At 44.2% G+C, this 17,423-nt stretch overlaps 1 protein-coding gene across 3 annotated transcripts in view; it reads left to right on the top strand.

The window, feature by feature from the left end:
* Nucleotides 1-17,423, top strand: part of LOC137421804 (uncharacterized) — a 342,299-nt gene that overhangs the window by 147,403 nt on the left and 177,473 nt on the right. The window contains exon 13 of one of the 3 annotated variants that reach the window (XM_078773276.1): nt 10,959-12,116. The exons of the other annotated variants lie outside the window; for them this stretch is intronic. Coding sequence (XP_078629402.1) covers nt 10,959-10,979 — 21 coding nt within the window. The 3' untranslated portion in view covers nt 10,980-12,116. Of the gene's footprint in view, nt 1-10,958; nt 12,117-17,423 lie in introns of those variants that run through there. 3 annotated transcript variants of the gene reach the window in all.

The raw sequence follows: 17,423 nt of genomic DNA, 5'->3' as shown, positions 1-17,423 counted from the left end.
ACAGCCTGGACAGTTCTGGACAGAACGGGGTCTCGTAGAGTATGAGTGCGGATCTGGCCGGAATCGACAGCACAATCTTCCAGATGATCCATCAGTGCGATAATGGATCCTGGTGTAGGCGAATCATCAACGGATTCTGGAAGGGGTAACCGACTCATGGCATCTGCATTTGTGATAGACGAACTGGCTTATAACATATGGTGTAGTCATAAGCAGCGAGAAACAGGGACCAGCGGATGATCCTGGGCGGTAGTGTGTCAGATGCCGCCTCCGTTGGACCAAACAGACTGATCAGCGGCTTGTGATCAGTGCGAATCGTGAAATGATGTCCAAGAAGGTACTGGCGAAATTTGCTGACGCCGAAAGCGATTCCCAATCCTTCCTTGTCAAGTTGGGAATAGTTCTTCTCTGCCGGGGACAACGTTCTGGATGCAAATGCAACAGGTCTTTCCGTACCATCAGGCATCACGTGTGATAATACACTCCCCACTCCATACCGACAGGCATCGCATGTCAGCACAAGATCCTTCTCTGGATCAAAATGAACGAGAACAATGGACGATTTGAGCAGATCCTTAGAGGTCTGGAATGCTGATTGTTCAGTGGACCCCCAGCTCCAGGAGACTCCTTTCCTCAAAAGCCGATAAAGGGGGCCCAAATCTTCGGTCACATTCGGGATGTAACGACCATAGAACTGAAGCAAACCGAGGTATGACTTCAATTCGGTTACGTCTCATGGAGCCGGAGCATCCTTGATAGCTCGGACTTTCTCATCTGTCGGGTGTAGACCCTCGGCATCAATCGTATGGCCCAGGTACGTGACTGATGGCACCATAAACTTGCACTTGTCTCGACGCAAACGTAGGCCGGAGTCCGAAATCTTCTACAGAACTCTATCCAGGTTTTGTAGATGTTCCGCATCCGTACGACCAGTAACCAGAATATCATCCTGGTAACAAACGACGTTTCGTTCGGCGGCAAACAAACTGTCCATGACATGCTGATAAATTCCAGGTGAAGATTTCACTCCAAAACTGAGTCGGTGGTACCTGTACAACCCACAATGCGTGTTGATGGTAAGATACTGTTTCGAAATCTCGTCCAAGCGGAGCTGTAGATAGGCGGATTTGAGATCGAGTTTCGTAAATGTCTTGCCTCCCGTGAGACGAGCATAGCGGTCTTCGATCCTCGGGATTGGATATTTATCCAATGAAGAACACTTGTTCACGGTCATTTTATAATCTCCACATATGCGGATGGACTGGTCCGATTTTATGACCGGAACGATGGGCGCCGCCCATTCGGCATACTGGATTTGCTCGATGGTGCCCAGATTTTCAAGATGATCCAGTTCCTTGTCAATCCGCTCCCGCAGGGCGAAAGGGTCTGGGCGTGCTCTGCAAAATATAGGATTGGCATCCCGGTCAACACTGAGTTTAGCCCTATGTCCTTTCAAGGTTCCAAGCTCATCCTTGAAGACATCCGGGTACGTATCCAGCACATTTTTGAGTGTGTATGCTGCGGTAGGAGAAACGTTGGCTGCCCGGAGTTGATGAATGCTTTTCCACTTCAGTTGAATTATGCTCAACCAGTTACTGTCGAGTAAGGAAGGGCCCTTTCCAGGAATGACGATCAGGGGTAGGTGAAACTCATGGTTATCGTAGCCCACCGTGACGTCACATGTACCGCAGGGAACAATCTTATCACCTGTATAGGTGGAGAGTCCATAGGTAGTAGGTTTCAAATGGGGAGCAAAAACCGAACCAAAATGCTAGCGAAAAATTGCGATTCTGCAATTGAACATTTGCTGAATGATCCAGGATGTGGAGAAAACTATTGTGCCAATTGCTTTTGAATTGTGGCCAGAGCACTAGGCGTAGTACATTTGCGTGTGCTGGAGGCAAAAAATTTATGCACACAGAAAATGGCATTTTATGGACACAAAAATAATTTGTAGTACCATACTGCTTGTTTTTATGCAACTGCAGCATTGTGGAGCTTGAGTTTTCTAATGCGCTCTTCTCACAGGTATCATGCACTTGAACATTACTAAATCGACATCTGATGTAAGAAAATGAGTAACCGTGTTTAACCACAAATTGCTTTGATCTTTGACTTGCCGTATTCTTGTGATTATCCTGACAAGTGCATGATGCAAAGTTTAGACTGTCACTTTTCAACCATTGTGGAGGATGGCAGTGTGCCTGCATTTTGACAGTTTAACAAGGAGGGGGTTATTGGAAGAACGTGTGCATGCTGGAGTAGATGGGGAGTGTCTGTCAGATGACTTAGAAAGCAGAGGGAGCAATATTGGAGAAGAGGCAAAAGGAGACAGAGAACACAGACTTGCCTGTGATGTGAAAGCAACAGACCTTGTGCTTTGTTCTCATTGCTAGATTACAATAATTTCAAGAGCTTTACATTCCACATAATCTAGGAGAGACGTACAGTCACGACCAAAAATATTGGCACCCTTGCACTTTTTTCAAATAACTGGGCTAACTGGGCAAATAACTGGGCTAACTGGGCAAATAACTGGGCTAACCCCCGCTCTCGCAGGGAAAATGGTCTTAAAATGCATGTTGTTGTTGCACTTTTTTCAAATAATGCACCATTTCTTCCAGGAAATAGTTGAAATTAAAAAATATTTTGGTATCGATAAATGTATTTCTTTTGATTGCAGTGGAACAAAACAAAAAAAAGATGAAAAATTACTCAATCTTAGCTTTTTCCACACAGAAATCCTAAAATGGGATCCTAAAATCCTAAAATCTAAAATCTAAAATAAATCTAAAATCTAAAATAAAAAATCTAAAATCCTAAAATCCTAAAATCCATCCACCGGGGGACGCGGTCTGTAGACTGGGGTATGTACAGATGTTTAGTAGAGTTGTGAATTTTGTGAGTTTGTTAAGTTTTGTAGTTAAGGTAGATTTTGGTGTGTTGTTTGTTTCCTCCCTCCGCAGGAACGACGAATTGAAATCATTGTACATATTTGCATGACTGTTAAGGGGATTAGATGTTAAGGAGTAGAGGTAGGAAGTCCGACTCACTTCCCACAGCCCTCCTGATTTATTTCATAGGTTAATTAAGTGTGAGACAGTAAGTGTTAAGACTGGAATGGTAGCGCCTGCAGTGAACCTTACAGGAGCTACTGTTCCGGGGGGGGTGGGGGGGGGGGGGAGGGGGCTGTGTTATGTCGGTAGGGTAGTGATATGTAGAGCCAGATAGATCTGTGTAGGTAACGTGCTTCGTGTAGCGCGGTTTGGCAAGTTGGGAGGGGAAGGATTGGATGACATGCAACCTGAGGAGTTGGAGGATCTCATTTCCTCACATGGCGACAACCTCACTGAGGAGAAGTTGGAGGCCATTATAACGGTTTCCGAGGAGGATAAGGCAGGCAGTGATGAGGAAGAGGTGCCGAGGTCTAACCTCACAGTCCAGTTCCTGGGGGAGTTGCTGCTTGGTATGCAGGCACTTATCGACAAGTTGGAAGATGCTGACCCAGTCATGGAGAGGTACCTCAAGTTCAAGAGGGGCTTGGATGATTTGCTTCTCCCCTACAAAGAGCTGCATCAAAACTTGCAGCAATGTGTCAGGCAGCTCTCCATTACCCATTTCTTTCAACCTGCTCCCTCCACCTCAACACCACCATCACCCTCCTCACCTGCTGCCCACTCAGTGTCCTCACCAGCATCCTCGCCAACACCCTAAACTGCTGCCTCTCCTGCCTGTCCTGCCTCTCCCTCAGAGCACGACATTGCAGGACTATCATTTGGTTCATCCTCAGAGTTTGAGGAATTCATGGGATTTTAATTCATCACCATCATCATCATTATCATCATCTGAAAGTTGCGTGTGTTTGTAAAATAAAAATTTTAAACGGCACATGATGGTGTTGTGTTTTTTTTACTTTCATGGTACGGTATGGTTAAGCACTTTTAATAAACTGTAAGCGCATTCCTTCAATAAATTGGAAATGGTACTGTACCTGGTGTTGTTTTATTTATTTATTTGTAAGCATTTTTTGTGAAACTGTAATCATGTGCATTTGCGGTCGAAAACATTTTAAACTTTTAAAAAATCTCCTCTGTGAATCAGGAACTGCCGGGAACCTATAACGTATCCCCTTTTTCCCATTGAAACAATGCTGTGGCATACATTCGTGGGATTTTCATCGACCTTTGTGGATTTTCATCGACCTTCGTGCATTTTCGTCGACCTTCTTGGATTTTGTCTTGCCATTTCCGTGACTTTCATCGACCTTCGCGGATTATCGCCGATATTCGTGCGTTTGTCTCACCATTTCCGGGACTTTCATTGACCTTTGCAGATTATCGTCGACATTCTCTGGATTTGCATCAACATTCGCGGATTTGGCCTCGCTGTTCACGGTTTGTTCCTCACTATTCGCGGATTTTGGCGACTCGGGAACCCATACCCCCTTTTTGCATTGAAGCAATGCCCCACTATTCAGGTGTTTTGCTCTTTGCGGATTTTGCAGAGATGTGTCCCCCACGATTAGCGGGGTCTGACTGTATTAAAATATAACATTATAATATTATTATAATATTGAGGTATATACCATATTAAAAAGAACATTCAAAATACGTGATATTGGATTTTCAATTTTTTCTGTCACTAAAGATCCTTACAAACTGGGTTAATTCTGATTTCAAATTCGAAATCAGCACCCTCTAATTCATCTAAAACATGTACTTTAACCTCAGTAGCAAATTTGTTGTTGCCCAGTGTTATCATTGCGAGAGAGGATGTTCCACTGCACTCCAGTTTCCCATGGAGAATCACAGTAAATTAAAAAGAGTAAACTCTTTTATTTTTTGGGAAAATGTTGCTGATAAATTATAACTGCGTGGTTGATTTGATGGCAGTGGGGTGGAAAGTGTGGTCGAGTTGAGGGATAAGTCATTGAAGGAAAAATGGTTTTATCACATGATTCGTACATCACGTGATGATGATAACTCACCTTTCCAATCCCAATGTGATTTGGTAACATGCTTTGAAAAGGTTATTTTAATTGTAAGTCAAGGGTCATGGAGGAACAAAGCAACATAGTACAATGGGTTTACAGATTGCAAGAAGATTAAAGGGGAACAGGCATAGAAAAACACAAATACACATTACAAATGGGTAGGTGAGGGGCAGGAATGAAAGAAGGATAAGAGCGAAGGAAGAAGGAGATCAACAAGATCCAAAGATATCGGTAATGGTATGGGAGAAAGTCTAAGGTGGTGATGGATTTCTGTCAGATGCCTGTTGTGACGGTCTTGAGGCAACATGTACAAAGTTGGTTACACAGATGAGAAAGTGTAGGGATGAAGGAATGGAGATGAGAATCCAGGCCATACTTGAGCATGAAAACCAGGTGTGGGTTTCTGTAAGAATGCATGTGATCGTGATCTTTGGTGATGGGGGAAGGGATTAGAGTGAGTGTGGAGCAAGGCTTGAGGTGAAGCAGGAGAAAAATATAACCCCATCATCCTGCCTGTGGAGGTGAGAAGCAGTCCCGCAGATTGATCTTATCAGCAAATCCCATTTATGTGAAAGGTATTGAAATTGATGTCTCCAGGTGAGCAAGATGTGAAAAAGCTGAACCAACCCAACGTGGGGATCCACATTCATTGCTAATTTTGTTGATGGTCTTGTCCACTTTGAAGTCTACCTGGATCAGAACGGAAATGGCTCTGCAAAGAACACCACCGGTGTCAGGTAGCGCATAAACGGTTGCAGACATGGTCAGGTAAAGACACGTGACAAACAATGAAAACAAATAGTTCCAGGGATTACATCTCTTCCCTGGATTGCTAGAGAAGTAAACTAGTGTCTTCAACATCTGATTCTTATTGAAGGACAGATTGAGAGTTTATGACATTCCTGTGTTGAAAGACATGTTTCAGGTAGCTGACCAATCACATTTGTTTCACAGATCTGCAGGCAGTGATGTGGTGCCACCTTGCCATTCAGAGGTGTGGATCTAGTGTTGTGTGCAGGATGGAATCGGAAACAGAAAGGTCATTGATGTAGAACAAGAAAAAGGTTGTGAGCTCAGAAACCTTTGCATCAAGTTGCTGTTGATGAAGCCTTTGCATCAAGTTGCTTTTGATGAAACCTTTGCATCAAGTTGCTGTTGATGAAACCTTTGCATCAAGTTGCTGTTGATGAAGCCTTTGCGTCAAGTTGCTGTTGATGAAGCCTTTGCATCAAGTTGCTGTTGATGAAGCCTTTGCATCAAGTTGCTGTTGATGAAACCTTTGCATCAAGTTGCTGTTGATGAAACCTTTAAATCAAGTTGCGGTTGATGAAACCTTTGCATCAAGTTGCTGTTGATGAAGCCTTTGCATCAAGTTGCTGTTGATGAAGCCTTTGCATCAAGTTGCTGTTGATGAAACCTTTGCATCAAGTTGCTGTTGATGAAGCCTTTGCATCAAGTTGCTGTTGATGAAGCCTTTGCATCAAGTTGCTGTTGATGAAGCCTTTGCATCAAGTTGCTGTTGATGAAACCTTTGCATCAAGTTGCTGTTGATGAAGCCTTTGCATGAAGTTGCTGTTGATGAAGCCTTTGCATCAAGTTGCTGTTGATGAAACCTTTGCATCAAGCTGCTGTTGATGAAGCCTTTGCATCAAGTTGCAGTTGATGAAGCCTTTGCAACAAGCTGCTGTTGATGAAACCTTTGCATCAAGTTGCTGTTGATGAAGCCTTTGCATCAAGTTGCTGTTGATGAAGCCTTTGCATCAAGTTGCTGTTGATGAAGCCTTTGCATCAAGTTGCTGTTGATGAAGCCTTTGCGTCAAGTTGCTGTTGATGAAGCCTTTGCATCAAGTTGCTGTTGATGAAGCCTTTGCATCAAGTTGCTGTTGATGAAGCCTTTGCATCAAGTTGCTGTTGATGAAACCTTTGCATCAAGTTGCTGTTGATGAAACCTTTGCATCAAGTTGCTGTTGATAAAACCTTTGCATCAAGTTGCTGTTGATGAAGCCTTTGCATCAAGTTGCTGTTGATGAAGCCTTTGCATCAAGTTGCTGTTGCTGAAACCTTTGCATCAAGCTGCTGTTGATGAAGCCTTTGCATCAAGTTGCAGTTGATGAAGCCTTTGCAACAAGCTGCTGTTGATGAAACCTTTGCATCAAGTTGCTGTTGATGAAGCCTTTGCATCAAGTTGCTGTTGATGAAGCCTTTGCATCAAGTTGCTGTTGATGAAGCCTTTGCATCAAGTTGCTGTTGATGAAGCCTTTGCATCAAGTTGCTGTTGATGAAACCTTTGCATCAAGTTGCTGTTGATGAAACCTTTGCATCAAGTTGCTGTTGATGAAACCTTTGCATCAAGTTGCTTTTGATGAAGCCTTTGCACAAGTTGCTGTTGATGAAGCCTTTGCATCAAGTTGCTGTTGATGAAACCTTTGCATCAAGTTGCTGTTGATGAAACCTTTGCATCAAGTTGCTGTTTATGAAGCCTTTGCATCAAGTCACTGTTGATGAAGCCTTTGCATCAAGTTGCCGTTTATGAAGCCTTTGCATCAAGTTGACCGTCCTGCACCCAGTCTACACACAACATTAGACACCAAATGAACAACAACCAAGATGCTTTGCAAGGCCGAACAGTAATGGGTGCTGCTCTTGTTCGTTTTATTCCAAATAATAACAAGTTACTGAAGAAGCCCCTTCCATGCTACACCCACTAAATCATTAATAGTTTCGCAGTAATCATTGAAGATCAAGTATCTTATTATGGAGTTTACTGACATGAAACCACCTGTAATTGGGAAGAATATCCTCCTCATAAGGTTTCACACCTATGGCTAACAACTGTGTGAGTCACGTGACCGGACCTTACCTTGACGACTGGACCTTACCTTGACGTTTGGTGGTGTCATGTCATTACATAACGGATTGGTTTACTTTATCATTTATATATTTTTTCTGTTCAGGCGATGGAGACTACACCATCAATTTCACCTTCTCGTGAAAAGGATGCAAAATCACCTTCTCGTGAAAAGGATGCAAAATCACCTTCTCGTGAAAAGAAAACTCGGCAATCAGGTGTTGTGCTTCGTTTGTGCTATCTTGTGGTGAACACTAATATGAGATTTCAAATTACCATCGAAAAGTTAACTCCTTGAATAAACTATTTTTTTCTCCTCTGTTTAGTTTTCTTGCAGTACGACACGTATGGACATTCAATGGGAGCAGAACAAGGCTTTTTGTCGAAGTTGAAATCGTATTTTCACAAGACAAATGTGGATTTGCATTTCGAGGCTTATACAGGAGGAACCCCTAATGCTGATAATACAGGAGGAACCCCCATTGCTGATAATACAGGAGGAACCCCCAATGCTGATAATACAGGAGGAACCCCCAATGCTGATAATACAGGAGGAACCCCCAATGCTGATAATACAGGAGGAACCCCCAATGCTGATAATACAGGAGGAACCCCCAATGCTGATAATACAGGAGGAACCCCCAATGCTGATAATACAGGAGGAACCCCCATTGCTGATAATACAGGAGGAACCCCCAATGCTGATAATACAGGAGGAACCCCCATTGCTGATAATACAGGAGGAACCCCCATTGCTGATAATACAAGAGGAACCCCCATTGCTGATAATAAACAGCTTCTCCTTTTCTGTGTTAACTCTACTCATGTGGGAACTGATGCTCAAGCTGCGCTCCGACGCATTGGAGGTAACAAAGTAAACTTTCCGCCATTCCTCTTGCAAAACATCACGTGCTTTGCACAAATGTGTTCAAAATTTACACGAGCTCTTTCATTTTTGATCTTTTGTGTCTCTTTTGCTTCCAGACGAGCCTGTGATATTGATTGTGATGAATCACTTTCATAAGAAAACGAACTTGGCAAATCCTCACAGCGCCGCACACGTTGCACAAAGCAATGTCCGTGCAGTGGTGGATTGCTTCTTCTTCGAATCAGACGGCACGTACGACTGCAAGCAGAATGAGGATGCCGTGAAACAAGTTGCAAAAGAAATCATGTCAATGCCGAATACTCCTGGACATCATGACAACGTTGAAACAGTAAGATTTTCATCACTAAGTGAAATGGCATCAATACTTTAGACTGTAATCAGCAGGATTCGGCTTGTAATTTGTTGTTGTGCAGATATATTATTGATTCAAGAATGTTGATCAACTTGAAAGATATTTATGTGCTGGAGAAAAAAATTGGTATTTATTAGTACAGGGTGATTTTTTTTTCTTTTCTTCGAGAACCATAAATAATCCACATACACTAGAAAGTATATCTGTTGGGAACCTAATATAAATGTGGCCTCATGTTACAGAAGGACGTAACATGATCCTGAGAGATTTGAGGTATCACGTGGTTACCACGTGACCCGGCAGTGCCGTTTAACGGTTTTCACTCCGTCATGCCATGGCGCTCACTGTGGACGAACACGTGTTTCTCATCGAACATTACATCAAGAATGTACCCTTTAGGGAATGTCAAATTACATTTAAAAGTCGCTTTGGTTGTTTTATAAAACCTTCAAAATCAGCGATATGGAAACTGGTGAAGCAATTCAGAGAAACAATCTGCGTGAAAGTTAAAAGGTTATTTCCCAAGAAATGCTCCACTTCGTGTCAGAGCGCATGCTGCGAATAATCAATTTGTGCCTCCAACATGGTGGTGGACACTCTCAACACTTCATTTCAGGTAATCAAGTGTGTGGATCATGTCAGGTCTTTCTGTAACATTAGGCTACATTTACGCAAAATATTAGGTTCCGAACAGATATAGTTTTTAGTGTATGGGAATCATTTATGGTTCACAAATGAAAAAAATCGCCCTGTACATATATGAGTTGTGAGAAGGAATTATTCAGCCACTTGTTCAAAGGTCCCAACTGTTTTGTTTAATTTGATGTTCAAAAGCACACCAAGCACCTGAGGACCTAATTTTTATGCCTAAATCGACAAAGTCGAAGAACTCTGTGTTTGCCTCAAAATATTGTGTCCCAAACCAGTCTCTGTGCCCACCGTACCCAGTCGTACCCAACTGCTCCTGGAATCTGTGTCCTTCTCTCCTGACAAGGTGGAGAAATCTCTGTCAATCCACGACTCTGATTCTGCAACTGGACCAGACGGCATCAGCTCACGGGTCCTAAAATCCTGCTATGCCGCTCTTTCACACCATCTCCCAGTTTCACAGTCACATGAGATGAGATGAGATGGGGAATAAAATATGGGAATAAATGTAGATGTTAATAAATGTTAATGGTGATGGCATAGGTGCCTCCATTATGACGTCATAATTCGACGAGTACAAAACTTCATCCGATCAAGATAATTTCTTGAGCATAATCTAGGAATAAATTAGTTTAGAACAAGCGTTACGCCTAGGTCCCCCGTCGGGGAAGTGATGAGGTGAAGATGTAGAGGTGCAAATCACAGTCACATCTCCCAGAACTTTCAACCCAGTTCAACATGACACGACCCTTTTTGAAGCCTCCAGACACTAATCTTACATTGGATTCGCACATGTCCAGGATTAATTCTGAGCCAAGCTTATGGGCCAAAGTTACTCTCCAGTGGGGTGTGGGAGTAACAACAAAGAGACGAACCCAGAGATTACATGGCTGGAAGTGATTATGGAGATTTTTTAGAAAAGCAATGGAAGCTGGGTACATGACAGTTTTAATTGTTCATCATTTTATATACATTTGACCTCAACTATAACATTATCATTGTATAATGTGTGTGTCGGCAAACTCAAAACAGCTTCCCACAAAAATGATGGAAGGAAAAACAATTCCTGCAAAATAAATAAATGGGAAATGTGATGATTGTTGAAGTGAAAACCCCCATTCCACAAGGTAATGCTCAATAGGCATGTTCAGATGTTTTGTTTTTGTTTCCCTGATCGAGTAGCTGTTGGTATATCTCCAGTATCGTCTAAAATAGTTTTTTTTTTCAGGCTCCAACAGAAGAACGTTAGAAGTTTCGAATGCTGCATCGGCTTCTCCTGTCACGGATTATATGAGATGACAGGAATTATGTGAGGGTGAAATTTATGAACTGACTTCAACAATGAATTATTATATAAGAACCAATCTAGCCTTAGACCTGGAACTTGTTTCCACGAGAACCTTTCTATCATCAAACCTGACTTTGCAGACTGGAACCAGGAATGTTTGTTTCGCATAACAATAATTCTGTACAATGCATGTCACAGTGTATGTCAAGGAACATTCAGTACCTGGTGCACAAGGATGTGACTCGTTATTCTTCTCCTCAACCCCAAAACAACCCTTCGTTCACGAATCACCTCCCGTAACTCTTAATCCCTCATCACCGATGTAATCACCTTTTGATCCTTCAATCCTGATCTGACTGAGCCCCTTCAAACTTTCAGCCAGCTCAACAATAGTTACAATTCCCCTTTCCACCATCATAACACTCTTCCACAGAGGAAGTGTTGATGTGGGAAACATCGGCTTTACTTCGCATCCATTCCAGGGCGATTACCACACCTTTATCAACACTTAGTCGATAAACCTTCAATTGGAATTGTCCACCCACACTATCTCACACTGGCCTTGATAAAGTCGAGTAATATTGCATTGTCTAAGTTTTATTAAGTGTTTTATTAAGTGTCGAAAAGATAAACCTTCTCCAAACTTCCACCAATTAAGATTTTCATTCTTTCTCTCCAAATGAGTTGATAGTTGAATGACCAAAAAGGTTCCTCTTTCTCCTCCTCCTTCTCCTGAGTCCAGGTGACCCCATACCATTAAGCAACTGGGACAATTTGTGGTGGTTTATTTCGAAGGGACAATTCTCAAACTTATTTGTAACATTTTTGAACTTTATGCATTTGCAGAAATACTGAATCACTTGATTTATTTTTCACTAAATCTACAGGTCTGCATGTTTGAAAGATAGACTGCTTTTTGGTACTTGCTATTCACCATTACAAATGATTTCTTAAAGATAAACATTGCACCTTTCAGTTGAGTTTATGGGAAAGTTCGAGATTTTTATATTGGGATTTGCACATAAATGGGGAATTTACGGTATTGTACTCTGCACATGGGCAATAAAAGGACTGGCAGAGATTCCTGCTCACTGACAATGTTGCATCTTCTTCTTCATAATTATACTGGAATTTGTTTGCTGCATTGCCTCTCCATTAAACAACATTGTTGTGAAGAGCTTCTCAACAAACTCAGTAATCTGCGGGATATTTGCCAGCATTGCTGCATTTTTCCAGTGGAGTGTTTCAATAACAATGCGGATCGGGAAACACATTTGTGACGGCCATTGGCATTGTTGGCAAGAGGAAAATGAACTTGTTTCTCACTAGGATGGGACCAGAAACATGGACGTTATTTAATAAACCTTGTTTAGTATGAGACATGTTATCAGAAGATGTACGATCAGGACTGGATTCACAATGGCTCCAATGTCATTTTGGTGCCAGGCCCATAATCAGAAGGGCCTTAATGACAAAGATAGATTTTTTTTGTTTACACATTTCGATATGTTTAGATAAAGAATATGTGTGGAATTTAACGTCACTATTTAAAATATATACTATTTAAATGGGAACACACTATCATTTCCTGACGTGTGACATCACAACAGTTAATGGCGTACATTCCAATTTCGAGTGTGTCCAATCAAAACGGGCATGACCATGAGGGTTTAATGGAACAATTAACGGTAATTCTTGGGCGGTTAATACTGAAACAAGAGAAAAAGGAATGGATGACCAGGCTGGATGCGGGACTGGCGGAAACAAAGGAGGAGAAGGGCTAAGTGCGTAGGGCAGGCTGGCATGGAGGAAACTAGAATGGCACTCTGTGGACAGAATACCTGTGCCACTGTGCCAGGCTGAACAGTTTATTCTGTATCCCACTGATAGGCCGGATTCGGACCTGAACCAAAATAGAATCGGCTTGTTCTTATCACCTCACCAACTCGTCTGCCAAGTTTAGTCATAACTCGTCCATAACTTTTTTAAATATCATGTTAAATATAGCGCTTTTCGCCCGAACTCTCAATGGTCAGGAATCTATTGAAAATTAAATAATTATCGTGTCGGAATCCACATTCAGATCTTCAACAAAATCGAATCGATTAGTCCTTGTCACACACACAATCTGTCCACCAAGTTTCGGTCGAATCCGTCCACAACTTTGAGATATCCTGCTACGTATCGTTTTTGGCCCTATCTCCCAATGGTGAAGAATCATTTTTAGCCGCGTCGCAGACGCTGGTCATAGAGTGCCCTCTGCTGTTGTTGTTGTTGTTGTTCTTCTTGTTCTTCTTCTTCTTGTTCTTGCAGAGAAGACAAAACCTCAAAGCTCCACCCATTCTGGGAACCATAGCTCCACCCATTCTGGGAGAGCCTTCATATAAACAAATATCCACCATTTTATTAACTCGCATAGCTTTGAGGCCTGTTTTGTAGGCCCGTGGTGTCTTCCTCTCTCACACAGTTTTATTTCAAATCAAATTCGATATATCATTTCATTTTTCACAGTCGCTAACATCGTTTTAGACTCGGTGAAAAAAAACGGGAAGAAAATCCAATGAAAGTTGCCCTATATAGAACGAAATTAATTCTCAAAGGCCTGTAACTTCAAGTCCATTGAGATAATTTTTTTTTAAATCGCGGCATGGTCAGTCATACACCGCCCGAAATAAGAGACGGGAAAATGCCGAGATATATATTGTTATGAATTTGGTAGAGTAACATCTAGAGCTAGGTAGATCTGAATAGGTAGGTATTCGGCTGTCGTGACAGGGACTCTACATGTAATAAGTTATTGATGTTTAGGCGTTTGTCGGGGTAAGATGTATGATTGTGGATCTACCTGGAGGTCCGAGTGTTAAATAGTGAGGGATTAAAGGTAACGCCCCTGTGAGTCTCACCTGGTAGTCAAACCTTTGTCCATTATGGCACTGCAAACCACATAAACGTTAGTTAGGTCCTTAGCGCAACATTAAATAATTCCCTTTCCCTGACATTGACTTCGTAATAAATGGACAGGAAACCAGGCCAAAAACACCGCCACGGTTGGCCGCCGCCGTTTGCACCTCCAAGGCCTACAAACCTCGCCTGGCACGTGTTACACAAGGACCGCGGGGTCGCGGACGGGAGATGTCAGGAGTAGCATGCCGCAGAGGGCGTGACCTGGGCGAGCCGGCGAGTTGGGAGGCTATGATTGGCTGAGGAGTGCGCCAATGTGACGTCATCGGCCACCAATATATGCGACGGTCGGACGCCATTTCGTGACACACGTCGATGAGCGATCAAAAGCGGCAGTTGGTGGAGAGTTCGTTCGCACACCGAGCACACCGAGCACACAGAGCACACGGCAGTTCGCAGCAGTTCGTTGCAAGTCGAGGTTCGTTCGTCGCAGTTCGTTGAACAGTTGGCACTGAACAGTTGGCACTTGGCTGCCAGCACTCCCGCAGAGAGTCGAGTCGAGTGGCTATCAAAGGAGTCCTTCCTGTCCCTGGTCAAGTGGAGTTTGTGCCCGCGTTGGAGGTCGTCGACGCATGGTGCTTTTTGGTGCGTGGTGCTCAGCCTGGTGGGACTTGGAGCGAGGGACCTCGTGGTGTGCGATCGGGCCGAAAGGAGCGGTGTTGGACGGCCGCCACAAAGACGACGAAAGACAGATAAGCCGCATCCGCGTACATTTTGAACGACGTGACGTATTATTTTCGTATTCATAATCTCCCTCGTATCGTGTTTGCTGTCAGTCGTGTGGGGACGTCCCGATTTAGAGTTATTAGATTTACCGGCGGGCTTTTTCACTGGCTTTACTTTTCCATAATAAATCCTTATATTATTTTCTGTATATATCTGAACGCAGTTTCCTGGGTGTTTGATTTTAATAGGTAAGGTTGCGGAGCCTTCGCTGTGTCCCGCCATTCCGCGCGTTTGTGTTGAGTTTGAATCCGCCATTGAGTTTTCGCCTCGGGAGTTAAAGTCTCGCAAATCGGCCATCCGTAACTGTGGTGTTAATCACAGTTGCGTAACAAGTGGTGTCAGGAGTGTAGGATTTGAACCCGTCGGACAAATTTTTTTTGTCCGCGGCGAGACCGACACGGTCGGGCGTACATTGCGCCCGACGTTCGAACGCAAAATTTTTATAGGCGAGGCGGAGAAATTTAATAATCAATTGGGCATACGGAGCGCGATATCGCGTCTTCGTCAAATTTAAATTGTGTTTTGGAATTGAAATAAATACGCGCGCGGGAAACGACCTTCCGAAAAGCGGATGTCGGAGGTCGACGAAATGGAGGTGCGTAGCGAGGCCTCCGTCAGCGTCGGGAGTGAGCCGGAAATAGGGGAATTAGATGCAGAGGTGAGCCTTGGAACCTCCCTCGTCCCGAGCACCAACTTATCCCCCTCCCCCACCGGGGAGTCGGGAGCAGTAGGAACGGCCCCGACAACCGACCAGATGTTGGGTCAATTGCTTCGAAAAATTGACGGGCTGGAAAATAAAATGAGTAAGGAATGTAGGGAAGGAATGAAGGGAATGAGTGAGCGATTGTAGGAACAAATGGGACAAATGAAAAGTGGGATGGAAAATAAAATGGAGTCCCAGGGGAAGGAATGTAGGGAAGGAATGAAGGGAATGAGTGATCGATTGGAGAAAAAAATTGATGGAATGGGAAATAAAATTGATGGGTTAAAAGGGGAACTGAATGCCCAGAGTGATAAAATTGAAGGATTAAAGGAGGGATTGAAAGAACAAATCGAAGGGATGGACAGCAAAATCGATGGATTGGAGGGAAAAATGGAGGTGATGAATGAACAAATGAATGAACAAGGGAATGAAATAAAGGAAAGGAATGAACAATTGGAAGGAAAAATTGGGGAAATGGCACAGCAGCTGGGGGAACGAATTGATGGCATAGAAGGGAGAGTGCAAAACCAAATTACGGACAGACTGGGGAAATTTGAGGGTAAAGTAGAAACTCAAATGGGGGAGATGGAAAAAGCCATAGGGGTGGAAATTGAATTGAAACGGGAAGAATTAATGTCAAAAATAGAGGAGGGCGTGACGCAGGCTGTCCAAATGGGGGAAAAGTTGGAGGGTCAGATTGGTGCCACAAATGCTCGAATTGATAAAGCAAATGGGGACCTGGAAGGCTATCGGGGCCGTGTGGATGCCAGAATGCTACAGCAGAGTGAGGAATGGGGACTGCTCAACCGACAGGGGGGCAAATTGGCCGAGGAGGTGAGGGGGTTGGAAACCCGCATAAAAGAGCAGGAGCAAGGGTTAATTGAGAAAGGCCTGTGGGGGCCACTAATGGATAATGAAAGGGTGAGTGATTTTATGCAGGAGCGACTGGAGATCTGGGACAATACCATCAAGAAGGAGGTTGGTCGGGTTCAAGAGAGCCTGAAGGAAGAGGTGAGTAAGTCGGTTAAACATCTTCAGGACCAGATTAAGGTGACCCAGGAGACCCTCACCACGAGCCACATTTGGACACCAGAGGCTCCGAAACGGAATACCCAGTTGGGGGGGTGTTTTGGCCCCGGACTGGATTTGGACAGAGAGGAATCGGGGAATAGAGTCTCTGGAAAAACAATCCCCCTCGTACATTTTGACGGATCAGGGAGCCTCGAGGCTTTCCTGACACAATTTGAGTGCGTGTCTCAGCTCAATGGTTGGGGAGAGCGGGAGCGCATGGGGAATCTGGTGGCGACACTGCGGGGGTCAGCCGCCGACGTGTTAAACGTAGTCCCAGAGGGAATATTGACCAGCAAGGCCATTTGTGAGGCCTTGAATAACAGGTACGGGACAGGCGCAAGGTGCGACCTGGTCAGGGCACAGCTGCTGCATCGCAGGCAAAAGCCTAATGAGACGTTGCAGGAGCTGGCCCAGGATATATACCAATCTGTGAGGATAGCATACAGGGACCTACCAGCACAGGCGTGGGACAAGCTGGCGATAGAAAAATTTATGGCGGCTCTCCCTGATCCTGAGGTCCGGACGTTGGTGGAGTTACAGGACCCACCCACGGTGCACCGGGCAGCGGAATGCGCGGCGAGACTGACCTTTTTGAGAAGGTCGAACCGCGCATCGGAGAGGGCACCTGTGACGGTACGGCAGGCCGAGGTGCGGGATCAGGAAAAGCCAGAGGATGACATCGGGCGAATGTTAAGGGGAATCAGCCGCCAGCTGACAAATTTGATGGGGGGACAATTTGCAGGGAGCGAGTCACGACAGGGTGGTCCAGGTTGGCCATCGGGACGGCCTGATTTTTATCGGGCTGGGCCGGGAGAAAGGGGGGCTCCGCCTGGCTACCAGAGGGGTCCGTTCTTGGGGACTTGTTTTAGATGTGGGAGAAGAGGGCACAGTCAGAGGAATTGTCGGCAACCATATGGGCCCCCACCTCCTGACAGGCTTCGCAG

This window comes from Myxine glutinosa, chromosome 2 (assembly GCF_964187855.1).
Source record: "Myxine glutinosa chromosome 2, kmMyxGlut1.1, whole genome shotgun sequence".
NCBI classification, from domain to species: Eukaryota; Metazoa; Chordata; class Myxini; order Myxiniformes; family Myxinidae; genus Myxine; species Myxine glutinosa.
Note: the sequence above shows the minus strand (reverse complement) of the source record. Positions and strands in the feature narration are given on the sequence as shown.